Source organism: Oenanthe melanoleuca, chromosome 21 (assembly GCF_029582105.1).
Source record: "Oenanthe melanoleuca isolate GR-GAL-2019-014 chromosome 21, OMel1.0, whole genome shotgun sequence".
In the NCBI taxonomy this organism is placed as follows: domain Eukaryota; kingdom Metazoa; phylum Chordata; class Aves; order Passeriformes; family Muscicapidae; genus Oenanthe; species Oenanthe melanoleuca.
In genome coordinates this window covers 337971-350993 of record NC_079354.1, presented here as the reverse complement: position 1 = coordinate 350993, position 13023 = coordinate 337971, and the positions used below count along the sequence as shown (strand labels likewise).

General features: G+C 48.4%; 1 protein-coding gene across 9 annotated transcripts in view; it reads right to left on the bottom strand.

Annotated features, from left to right (window-relative positions):
* EIF4G3 (eukaryotic translation initiation factor 4 gamma 3) overlaps positions 1-13023 on the bottom strand; it is a 131053-nt gene that overhangs the window by 67909 nt on the left and 50121 nt on the right. For all 9 annotated transcript variants that reach the window (XR_008842009.1, XM_056507995.1, XM_056508000.1 and 6 more), the window contains one exon: positions 4197-4292. Coding sequence is in view for 8 of the 9 variants with exons in the window: in XM_056507995.1 (XP_056363970.1) it covers positions 4197-4292 (96 nt within the window). In the remaining variant the exon portion in view is untranslated. The remainder of the gene's footprint in view (positions 1-4196; positions 4293-13023) is intronic.

The window sequence follows — 13023 nt, the reverse complement described above, 5'->3', positions numbered from 1 at the left end:
ACTGGTCACCTCTCTGAAAGGAAGGATCAGGTTATCCCGGGAGCTGAAGGCATCACCCGGGGCGCCTGCAGGGACAACTGGAGGTCCTGGTTCCCAGACCTGAGCTCAGGCTACTCAATCATTTCCCACTCACTTGGGCCACATGCAGAGAAAAATAATCCCAATTTCACATGCTTGGTTGACATTAAAAGCATGTCCCAATAAGGAACTGATTGTTAAAATAGAAATAAAAAATGAATGCAAGAAATGGAAAATATAAATAAAGATGACCAGGCACCCACTTCCAGAGCTGAGTTAGGTGTTGAAACCCTTAATTCTCAGTGTAATGAGCAGAGCTCCACAATGAGAGCAGAGAATTCTGCTGATAAGAGCTCCAATAATTAACTGCAGTAACCACAACTGCATCCAGAGTGGATCTTACCCACTGTGTGCCTCTGCTGAGATGGCTCAGCACAGCCACCTCTGCTTTCTCAGGGGCTCACTGTGGTTTACTTTCTGCCTGAGATTAGTAGCCAGTGATCAAAACTAGGCTACTAATTAGTGATTTTATTAATAAGTTTTTTTTTGTATAAGGAAAAATGGGCTTAGGGTTCACTTGCAACCCTTCCAGCTCCTCTAATGCCACCAAACATGAAGCAAACCATAAATATTCACTGTTCAATTTGATTTTTTCCTATAAACACTTAAACTGCCTAGATTTAATGATTTTCAAGAACTACTCTGCTAATTCTGGTGATTATATATTCCTTCTACCTTCACCTCATGGTGGCACTTGGTGACATTTGGATGAAAGTCATAAAAATCTTCAAAAGTGAGTAAATACAGACACCACAGACTGTTCCTGGGACAAGAGTTTATAGAGAATGATCTGCACTGGTTCACCAAAGAGTTTTCTCATCCGGGAAAATTTTCCCTAAGCCTTATATTAAAGGATAAAAAGCAAAGCATGGTCACCTTGTCAAACTAAAAAGCTATAATTTCTATTCTAATAAAACAGAAGGATTCAGCCTCTCAGCATCCTCCTGAGGCCCGGGGGAGAGGAGGGCAGTGGCTCTGTGGAGGAGGAGAAACAGGAACCTGGATGAGTCTCCAGAGATAAAAACACTTCAAGTCCTTATTTTCCCAAGAATTTCCCCTAAAGCAGCTCAAATATCTTGTGTTTGGGAAAAGGGACTAAAGGGACCCTGGAAGGGCTGAGCCTTTCTGTGGGACTGCATGTTCTGTGTTAGATAGCAATGAAAGAAAACAGCCAAAAAGAGAAAGTTGGGATGCAGAAACCTTGTACTACTTCACTTCAGGGCCAAGGTACCTCTCTCATCCCTGATGCACAGAAAAGATCTGTTCTCACTGTGCCTAAAACAAGAGCTGGAAGTTTATATTGGGAGAAGCCAAAGTTTATTCCATGGTGGAAAGTAATGTGTGTTATAAGAAATAAAATAAAAGCTCCAAGTTCATGAAAATTGCCCTCATCTATTTTGCACTGGTCACCACTGGCTCTTGATTTAAATTTTTTTTTTTTAAATTCTGTTTGATAGGAATTATTCCTGTTAATAACTGTAAGCAACAGAACAAACTGTAGTCACTGCTGGCTTAAAATACACACTTTGTGTTGTTTTTTCCCTGTTTGATGAAGACAGTTGATAAATCCTGGGTCCAACATTCCTGCCCCATGCCCCCCACTCCCTACAGTCCTGCCCACTGCTCCATGGACTCTCCCCTGTGGATGTTGGGCTGGCACACCTCACCCATCCTGGATTGCTCCAGCACCCTCTCCAGCATATCTTCTTTTGGTACAAGTCCTAAAATGGGACTGTTTGCGATGGGATCACCTGGTGCTCGGGGCTGGCATGGCCAAGAGCTCATGGGGAATGTCCAGCAGTGCTGAAGGACCTGGATTTGTTTTCCTTCCTCAGCTGGAGCTCTGCAATTCCCGCTCCGGGAGTGATGCTAACAGGGAGCAAACACGAGGCTGTCTGGACTGCAAAATCAGCTGTCCTGGGAGGAACAGAAAGCCTGAGCTCTGCACTTCCAATGGTCCTTGGATGCAGAACAGGATGGAGGAAGTTCTGGCTCGAGACAGGGGTTGGATCAGTCCTGCCTACCCAAACAGAAATCAGGGATGGCAAAGCCACCCTGCCACCCTCCTCATCCCCTGCTCACCCTCCCCTCACCACCAAATGGGACTGTTAAAAAATAAACTAGAAAAAAAGAATCATTAAAAATAAATCAAGCAAAGAACCAAATGCAGGAGTAGCTCAGGCCTGGGCTAGTCTTGCATTTGCTTTGGGGTGGGAGGTGGAATGAAATGTGATGAGTGGGAACAGCTTTTAGTCATGGGGTGAGATGGGCACTAGCAGAACACATGGCAAAATCTGCACACAGGAGAGCTCAAAACAATACAAACAAGGTTGACAGGTGCAGATAAATTCTTCCTCAGGATCTCCTCAGTTACAGGGCCAAAACCCTACAAAATTTGACATTTACTGGCCAAATTTCCTACAGATTCTCTCTCTGCTGAGTGACAAAGCCCAAGGGGCCCTGCTCTCTGTCCTACTCCAGGGCAGACCTCCCAGCTGTAATTCAGCTTTGGGCCCTTGTGGCACCACCTCACCTGGCAGAGGCTGCCACGGCAGCTCGTGCTTTCAGCAAAGAAGCAAAATCAGTGCATTTCTGTAGCCAACAAAAAAGGATGTGGTAAAAAAATATATAATAAAGAAAGAAAGAAGAAATAAAAACAGTGCCATGGGCACAATTGCCTGCAAGAAGGAGTACAGTTTGTTATATTGCTTACAATGCAGTATTTTATCCAGCCTCTTCCAGCCAGGGACCTGTAAACCGGACTCTGTTCCAAAACCTTCCTCCTCTTCCAGTTTTCTGTGCAATGTATTGGCACTGTTCTGCTGGGCTGTCAAAAAAACTGGTTTAGAGATGCAGCTCTTCAGTCAAGTTTTTGCTCCAGCTTAGCTGTGCTTTGCAACAATTAAAGAGAAAGATGATTATACTTACTGAGGAAAGAGTTTTACCAGCAGTGTCCTGCATTACTGACTAGAATGAGGCACTAAGGACAAATTCCTAGCTGTCCACATCACAGAACTTCAAAGCCAGTGTTGCCTGGCTCATTCATCAGCAGGGGTTAAGGGGCCTCAGAACAAACCCTGGCATGTCCTGGAGGGGGAACCTCCAGAGCTGGGCAAGTGCCCCAGTGATGTTGCAGGTTTGGGGATTCTATCCTGGGTATATCTGTATTTACACCTGTTTTGTGGACAAACTCCTTTGTCCCAGAGGCTTTCAGTTAGCTTCAGGAGCATTTGCCTAACTGTAAAAAGAGAAGAGTGCTGGGAAGGCACCAGGGGTTTATGGGCAGCCTGAAGGTGTCCTGACACAGAGCAACAAGGAGGTGCAGGATTGCTGCTCTCTCGGCTGACAGAGCCTTGAGATGTGGGGATGGGAAGCCACCACGCCTCCAGAAGCTGGGCAAAGCCTCTGATGCCCTAGAAGGGTCTTCCAACATCATGTGGAACAAGCAGAGAATCCCCAGAAAGTACCAGGTTTGGGGAACTTAAGTCCTACAACAGCAGAGCGGTATCACAATAAACACCCACCCCCCAAAAATAGACTGTGAAGGATGATCAAACCTGAAGTTGGATGAAAAAGGGGCTCAGCACAAAAAGATCTGAGTACACAGAAGCTCTAGGCTACATGTGACCACCTCCAGGGTTAGAACTGATCAGTGGCACTGATTTGGGAGCAAAGCCCAGAGGCCACTGGAGACCAAGTGCTGCTGCAGAGAATTGCTTGTGTTTGATCCTTGGTCTGTCCCTGCTGTCCCTGCATAAAAGGCATCCTTAAAGAAAAAATAAAAAGAAAAAAAAAAAAAAATAAGATAAGAGAAAGATTCTGGCAATGAACCTGAACTCTATAACGAAGTGAACCTGAAAGCAACTAGGCTAAAAATAAACGGTGTTATTTGAAGGTAGATGAGAATCTCTCCACTGCTTCTTTAAGAACTTTAGAAGGAAAATTATCCTACCAAGATAGTGTTTGAAAAACTTAATCAAGGTTTGCTGTTCAGGATGTGCTCCCAGGTCAGTAAATCAGGCTTTCCAGAGGACCAGCCATGTGCCAGAGACGCACACAGACAGAGAACACACGAAGGAGGAGGAAATAAAGAGACGAGGCCAGCGTGGGCTCCTTACCGGCGAGCGGGTCTGGGGCTGCGTGCTCATTGCTTGGGGGGCTTGAGGGTACACCAGCGTGGTTGCAGCTGCATTCTGTCCTGAGGGATAAGGAGCCTGCCAGGGAACAAGGAAAGCAAAGTGAGTGGATCCCGTGATTCATCCCAAAAAACAGGAGCAGAACACGTTATCAGCTGAAGTGACTGACATGGAGACAAAGGTGAAAAGATTGCAATGGAGAAACTGTCTCTGTCAAGGTCCAGTTCATCAACACTGCCTCTCGTGGTAGCTCCAATAGCACCTCCACTGTAAGTAACAGCTGCATTACTCCTTATTAGTCAGAGTTTACTACTATTTTGTAAGTCAGTTTGCCACTATTGATCACCTGAGCTCCCCAAGTGCTGCAGTGGGAAACGACCCACAAGACACATGCCCCAATGGAGTGTCACCAAAACCCTGCATGTCCAGAGGCCTGGCCACCTGTTTCCAAAAGCCTCCTCTGAACCAGCTTCCAAGGAAAGCCACAACTGTAGATGATGCCAATAAATCCTCCAAAATCAGACCAACAGCAAGCAACAACCTCGTGTTTTTAACAGATGCTGCTGCTCCATTAAAGTCTTTCCAACACAATGGAACAGCCCCAAATCATCCCAGATGGAAGGCAGGCCATGGCTACAGGCTCTGCACATTTTTCCTCCTTCCACCCATTTCTGTGGGCTATAACAATTTATCCCACCAGATGCTCTCCCCAAGTGTTACTTGCCCAAAGTAACAATAAACTGGAGCTGTGGAGCTCTGCCGGTGACGCATTTTAATGAGACATTTAGAAACAACTTTTCACAGTGCCTTTTTCCTTATTCTTTTTGAACAAAAACATTACCATTTACATTAGTATTTTTTGAAATAGTTTATTATTGTAATGGCACAAAAACCAGCCTCCAGCCTGCAACAGCCTTTGCTCTCATGAACCCCAGAATCATGGAACTGGTAATGCTGGAAAAGCTCTCTATCTTCAAGCCTAACTGCTCCCCAGCACTGGCAAGGCCACCCCTAAACCACATCCCCAAGTGCCACAGCTGCACATCTGTTAACCCCCAGGGATGGGGACCTTGCCACTGCCCTGGGCAGTCTATGCAGGGATGGACAACCCTTTCTACGAAGGAATTTTTCAACCTAACTTTGAGGCTGTTCTCTCTCCTCCTGTCCCTGTTCCCTGGGAGCACAGCCTGACCCCCTGCTGTCCCCTCCTGCCAGGGAGTTGTTCAGAGCTACAAGGTTCCCCCTGAGCCTCCTTTTCCCCAGGCTGAGCCCCCTTCCAGCTCCCTCAGCCTCTCCTGGTGCTCTGCTCCCATCTCTGGACACGCTCCAGCCCCTCAGTGTCCTTCTTGCAATGAGGGTCCCAGAACTGCCCCAGAACTGGAGATGCCCCAGAAGTGCCAGCACAAGGGTACAGTCTGCATTGTCTTTTTTTTTTTCTGTTCTTCCATCCCTGGACTAATCATCTGCTGACAAAAGTGCAGCACAAGGGAAACGAAAATATAGAAATATAGTTTGGAAACAATTCAACCTGGTATTCCCTGGTCTTGGGGGAAAAAAAATAAAAAGAAAGAGAAAAAAAAAGGAAACATACAATTCTGCTGGAGCTGGTGCTGTCAGTGTCATTCCAGAGTGAATAACCCAAAGCTAAGGAAATGTGGGAAACTCTTTTCATCCACAACCTGGAGAAGTTGTCCTGCCTTTGTAGTATCCTGCTGCTGACTTTCTGCATCTGGGATCTCCACCCAATGTGAGATTAGGACTTCTTCCAAAGGTCCAGATGCTGCTGTTCATATCATGGAATCATGGAAGGGTTTGGGTTGTAAGGGACTTCAATCACCCTCATCCAGTCCCATGCCTGCCATGGACAGGGACACCTTCCACTGTCCCAGCTGCTCCCAGCCCTGCCCAGCCTGGCCTTGGGCACTGCCAGGGATCCAGGGGCAGCCACAGCTGCTCTGGGCACCCTGTGCCAGGGCCTGCCCACCCTCACAGGGAAGGATTTCCTCCTAATATCCAACCTAGACCTACTCTCTTTTGGTTTAAAGCCATTCTCCCTTGTATCTCTCCCACCAGCCAGCAGTGAGCATACAGGGTAGGTGACTTATAAATAATAACACCAAATAATACTAATAAATGCACCAGATGATCACTGGCTCCTTGTGCCTCCAGCTCCACATCTCAGGAGATGAGACCTCATCCCAAACTGCTGCTCCCACAGCACCTCAGTAACAAGAGAGGAAAATATCTACTATTCCTCCCCATCTTCAGGCTCATGAAAACATTTTCTTCAGGCTTAAATTGCATGTGACAGAGCAGAGCTCTGCAATGACTCCCAAAGGGCAAGTCAGATATCTGATGCTGCCCCAAAGTCTGTACCCACCTCCAAAGAGCCCCCATTCTCTTTTAATCACCCAAGCCAAAGGAAATGTGAGAGAAAGGGAGCACAGCTATCACTAAGTCTAAAAGTCCTCTGAGTTTTAGCAGCAAAACTATAAAACAGGTACTTGGAAACACAGTGCCAAAGGCACTTCACTGGTGACACAGCTTGTGACACTGACACAACCCAGGGTTAAACTTGCTTTAGTATTTAAGCCCTACCAGAATGAGCACAGCATTAAGTTATAAAGAAAAAAGCATATAAAGGCTTAACTAGAGGCCATTAACTGTGCTATTAAGGTGTCATCAACCAAGGCAGTTTTGGACAGATGACCCTGGTGGGTGTGAGGTCACAAGTAAGGAACAAGTGCAATACAAATCCTACTGAAGACCACAAACATCAGCTAAATAAACATGTTTTACAACTATTGCACAACAACAAATGCTTGTGCTCCACAAGTTTCCAACCAATGGGATGTTGCCTTAACTGGTATTTATGTTAAAACCATCCTAGGGAGAAGAAAAGGGAGAGAAAAGTGGTTTATAAATTTCTGCAGGTATTAACTTCACATCAGCTGTGGGAGCCTAAATAAACTATCAAAGATCCAGCAGAATAAATCACAGCACTCTGCTGCTTTTCATACACACCAGCTGATTAAAGCACTGCATCTATTCATCTGTCAAAGGACTTTTTTCTGTGCCAAGCAGCTAAATGGGTACAGAGAGTGACATGGTCACATGCAGCCACACAGGGCTCACAGGGCTCTGTGCACCGGGGCTGGAGTGCTGGAGGGAGGGAATGAAGAAACCAGCGAGGAAATGCTGCAAAAATCCCCTAAATAAATCCCCACGGAGGGGAAGGCAGGGAAGCAAGTACTGCTCTGCAGACAAATGTTGGTTCTGAAGCATCTAAAGGATTGAATCCCTGAAGTCCAAATAACTGCTGGAAGAGGACAGAGCGCTGCTGAGCTGCTCCACTTCAGACAGAGCAATTTGCTTCCCTTAAAGCTCTCACCTTCCTAATTTTCTATTTCAGCTGTGGCTGTTCAGGGCAGGAAGGTGATAATAGCTGAGTGTTTATGCATTCCCACAACTTGCTGGGAAAACCCTTTCTCTGGGCTGTTTCCCCCTGGAGCTACTGCCTGTGCTAAGCAAGGAAAAAATAATCACTATTAACAAAACAACTGAAAAAGTTATCCTTAGCTCAGGACCCGAGCTGGTTAACAAACACTGAGCCTGCAGTGTAATATGACTCCCTTGGGACTCCCTGTCCTGGGAATAAACAGCAAAGTACATACATCAGGCTCAAAAGAGCTGAGTCACCCAGCTCTGCCTCTGGAAAAATTTTTTGGGAACAAAAACCCTCCAGCCCCAGGCAGAAAGGTGCCAGCTGCCAAGCTCTGTGGCTGGCTTGGCTGGGAAGGGGTTAATCCCTGTGGCTGATTCCCAAATCCCCTCCGGACTCAGGGAAGAGGTTGCTGGGTCTGTATTTACTGAAGTCACACTCGGGGAGAACTGGGCTGGCAGCTCCAGCACATGACCGTGACTCAGGAGCCCCAGGGCGGCTCCGGCCCCGCCCTGACCTTGGGGAGGAAACCCCGGGACTCCAGTCACTGCCCAGTCCAAACCCCGGGACTCCAGTCACTGCCCAGTCCAAACCCCGGGACTCCAGTCACTGCCCAGTTCAAACCCGGGACTCCAGTGACTGCCCAGTCCAAACCCCGGGACTCCAGTGACTGCCCAGGCCAAACCCCGGGACTCCAGTCACTGCCCAGTCCAAACCCCGGGACTCCAGTCACTGCCCAGTCCAAACCCCGGGACTCCAGTGACTGCCCAGTTCAAACCGGGGACTCCAGTCACTGCCCAGTCCAAACCCCGGGACTCCAGTCACTGCCCAGTCCAAACCCGGGACTCCAGTCACTGCCCAGTTCAAACCGGGGACTCCAGTCACTGCCCAGTCCAAACCCCGGGACTCCAGTCACTGCCCAGTCCAAACCCCGGGACTCCAGTCACTGCCCAGTCCAAACCCCGGGACTCCAGTCACTGCCCAGTTCAAACCCCGGGACTCCAGTCACTGCCCAGTTCAAACCCCGGGACTCCAGTCACTGCCCAGTCCAAACCCGGGACTCCAGTCACTGCCCAGTTCAAACCCGGGACTCCAGTCACTGCCCAGTCCAAACCCGGGACTCCAGTCACTGCCCAGTCCAAACCCCGGGACTCCAGTCACTGCCCAGTTCAAACCCCGGGACTCCAGTCACTGCCCAGTCCAAACCCGGGACTCCAGTCACTGCCCAGTCCAAACCCCGGGACTCCAGTGACTGCCCAGTCCAAACCCGGGACTCCAGTCACTGCCCAGTTCAAACCCCGGGACTCCAGTCACTGCCCAGGCCAAACCTTGGCATTCCCAGTGACTGCCCAGTCCAAACCCTGGCACTCCCAGTCCAAACTCCGGCATTCCCAGTGACTGCCCAGTCCAAACCTTGGCATTCCCAGTGACTGCCCAGCCCCACGGCACAGCCACGGCTCCGGCTCCCCCTGGACACCAGCACAGAGCTTAAATCCCTTGGGAGGAACGTGACAGAAAAAGCAAACTTCAGAACAGCACGAGGCTTGCTGGGGCCACAGGCCTGGCTGTCCCCCAGAAGCCCCAAAGGGCTTTTTTTTGCATGGCCACAGACCAATGTGGTGCTGCAGGGGAATAAAAACTACAATCCCTTGTCCAGGTGGTTTTACATCTCATTATATCTCATGTATCACTACACTTCTGATGAAGAGCCCCCAGCTAAAAACTAACCAAAGTGCCACCACACACATTTTAAAAAATATCTTGTTCTATTAAACATCAAGACATAAAATATCAAAAATATGCACTGGCTGGAAACAGGAAAAAACTCTTACGAGATCCATCTCTTTCCCCAAACAACACAACACCCCCATCCCACCCCCTTTTCTCCTGTAGTACAGGGATTTCTGCATAAAGCCTGCACTGGTCTGTTCCCAAGCCAGTCCCTGACCTGGTTAAATGCTAAATATTGATTCAATCCCCCCAGCTGGGCACTCCGAGGCACAGTTAGTGTTCTTTATACTGTATGTCACAAGGGTCTTGTCCCTAGATTTATAAATTCTCACTCACACAAGAACCCAAGACCAAAGGCAGCTGCTCCCGGAGCAAGGTACAGGAAGGGGAGGTCATTGCACAGGAGTCTCCTCTTTATCCCTGTTTTTAACAACAAGACTTGGTTTTTCCTTCCAGCTGCTGAACGATTTTCATTGAGCAGAAACCACAAAGGGAGCATGGGACCAGCTGTGTAGATGCAACAGCCCCTGAGGCTGCTTTTGCAGAGTTTTCCCCTGGGCCACTGGCCTGGACAGCAGGAATTTATTTGGCCTCAGACACAGGTGAAGAAATCCCCCACAGCAGCAGAGCCCAACACCTTGCTCACAAGTATGGAGCAATGGCGACAGCAATGATGTGGCTCTTAATTGTGAATCATCATTTCTTTGTGGAGCTGGGCTGGCTCTGCCCTCCCACAGCCCCAAATCCAATCACTGTGACAACTCAATCACTGCAACCCAAACAACTGCAACCCTCCAATGAGGGAAATCTCTGGGCATTCAGCTCTTGGAAAGTAAGAGGATTATCATTTAAACCCTGCATCTTCATTTCTCCCTAATGAACTCCCCAAAGGCAGCACAGGCCAGAACAGAGCTCCTCAGGCTGTCCCTCCTCACTCATACCCAGTACCTTGATTTCCCCCAAGCTTTGGTTTCTGCCCTGGATTTTGAGAAAGGTGCAGCAGTGCTGGGGGAAGAAGCTTTCCTGGCCTCCCCAAAGGCAGCTGCTCCTGTTCCTGTGAAAATGCACAAAACTTCTGCAAGACTGAAGGTTACAGCAACACTTTACTTTGGTCTGATATGAAAAGCTGTGTTACTGAAGGCAGAGAGAACAGCCTCAGCCAGAGCATCCCAGAAGAGCCCAGAATCTCCTCCTCCCCCAGACACGTGGCCAGTGAGAGGCTCCTCTTCCATCCAGGGGCTGCCTTAGGAACACAGGCAGCATCCAGGGAAAGGCACAAGGAAGTTCCTGCTCTCCCTGTCTCCCTTACCACATTCCCAGGGGCTGCAGCAGAGATCACTGAACACGGGCTAGAGCAGCTTTTGACCTAAAATCAGAACTAAGGGACAAAATAAACCACGTTGTAACTATGTCACTGAGCTCTGGAGATGCCCAGGATCTGCCTCAAGCACCTCCTGCATCTGACCACAAACAGGGCCTTGTTTGCTCCTGCACCTCTTCTGGACACATCTGAATGTCACCATTATCTTCAGCAACCACATAATTCAAGTCTACATCACTTTTTTTCCTCCCTGGTGTGCTCTGCACTCAACAAAACAGATTTGGAAGCTGCTGGCAGGAAAAACTCCAGAGTATCTGCAATATATAGATCCAGCTCATCAGCAAATACTACAGATGATGGTGGAGAAAGCTGAATTAGTAAATTCAGTAATTTCAGCCTTTTTTATACAGCACCCCTCAAATAATACATAAAGTATATTCTCCCACTATTCCTGTGAATTATTCCAGCTTTAAAAATAGCAGAACAAATGATTAAACCACTAAACAAGGACAATTCCCCTCTAAAAGCTCCCAGTTTGCCTTTCATTATTACAATGATACTTCTATGATCCTCACACACTCTCAGACCCTCTGCTTGAACACAAGTCCCCATTCTTAGCTACGTGCTCAAATATGCAGGTTTTAGGTACCCATCTCACCAGGGATGACACATTTTTAAGCAGCTCATTTGCAAATTATCCAGAATCACTGAAATCAGCTCATCCTCACCAGGGCAATGCTGCAAAACAAAAATATGCAGCAGTTCTACTTTTCTGCCTCTCTAAGCCAGGGCTGCTCCCCTGCAGGGTGCATCAGCACCACAGAAACAGTTTTCCTGCATATACTGGTATATAATATCTGGAATATTCAAGTCCCATTAAAATCCGTGACAAAAGGACCAGAGCTCTTCTCTGACACCAAACATTGTGCAGATGAAGAGCTTGCACATAAAAATCCGAATGAACACAATTCCAATGCAAACTCTGCTCCTGATGGAGGGGCTGGGCTGGCACCAGGGTGGGACACGGTCCAAATCTCTGCACATTTGAGTTACTGGGAAGTTTTGAGGTTTGGATTTGGGTGAAGGCCCATAATAAACAGGAACTGTGACTGTTCAGAGAGTTTATTTAAATACGTAGGCTTTTTCTAAAGCTATTTCCTCGAAATGCCAGGACTCAGCTCCAGGTGTCTTGCCTGATTTTAGGAGTTTAACAAATTACAGACAAGTAGAAGATGCAGAGAAGTACCTGGCATCCTCATTGCCCTTCTCCTGACAAGTACACTGGTTTATTCCAGTGCATTCTTTTTCCGTAAGCCCAGCCTTCAGGGAATTCCTCTTATTGGTAAATATATTAACATTTTAGTGGAAGGTGTCCATGCCCATGGCAGGGGGTGGAACAAGATGAGCTTTAAGGTCCATCCCAACTGAAACCAGTCTGGGATTCTGTGACTAAGCTCAGCCTTTAAAAGGGCACACATTTCCTGACCCAGGAGGAATTACTCCCCTCTCTCCCCTTTTTCCTCTGCAGCAGTTTGGCTCAGGAGACATCACCTGTGTCATTACCTGCACAGCCAAATTTGTAACAAACTTTTTTATGGCTTTACATGTGTTCACCTCTGAGTGGGCAAAGCAGCAAGGCACAGGGAAACTGAGTCCCAGGTAACATCCAGAGAGCTACTTTAACACAGATAATGAGATTGTCTCCAAGGGAAGATGGTGAAGGGACTGCTCTGCTGCTCCCTGGACAAGGACTGTTTGTGCCAGGGACCATTCCTGACCTGCTGGAGTGAGTCCTGAGATGCTCCAGGGCTGGAGCCAGGCTGGGAGAGATGGGGGTGTTCACCTGGAGAGGAAAAGCTCCAGGGAGAGCTCAGAGCCCCTTCAGGGCCTAAAGGGGCTCCAGGAGAGCTGGAGAGGGACTGGGGACAAGGGCACAGGGAATGGCTCCCACTGGCAGAGGGCAGGGCTGGATGGGATGTTGGGAAGGAATTGTTCCCTGTGAGGGTGGCAGGCCCTGGCACAGAGTGCCCAGAGCAGCTGGGGCTGCCCCTGGATCCCTGGCAGTGCCCAAGGCCAGGCTGGATGGGAGCTGGGAGCAGCCTGGGGTAGTGGAAGGTGTGGGACTGGATGAGCTTTAAAATCTTGCCTGCCCAAACCCTTCTGGGTTTCAGTGGTTTTCTCCTCAGCTCTGCTGGGTGTGTGTGTCCCTCACCACAGTGCAAAGGCAAACACAACACCCAGCCTGAGGGAGGGAGGGAGGGAGGAAAGAATCATCTTCCTCCTTCCTAGGTCAGGCTCCAGCCCAGGAGTCCATG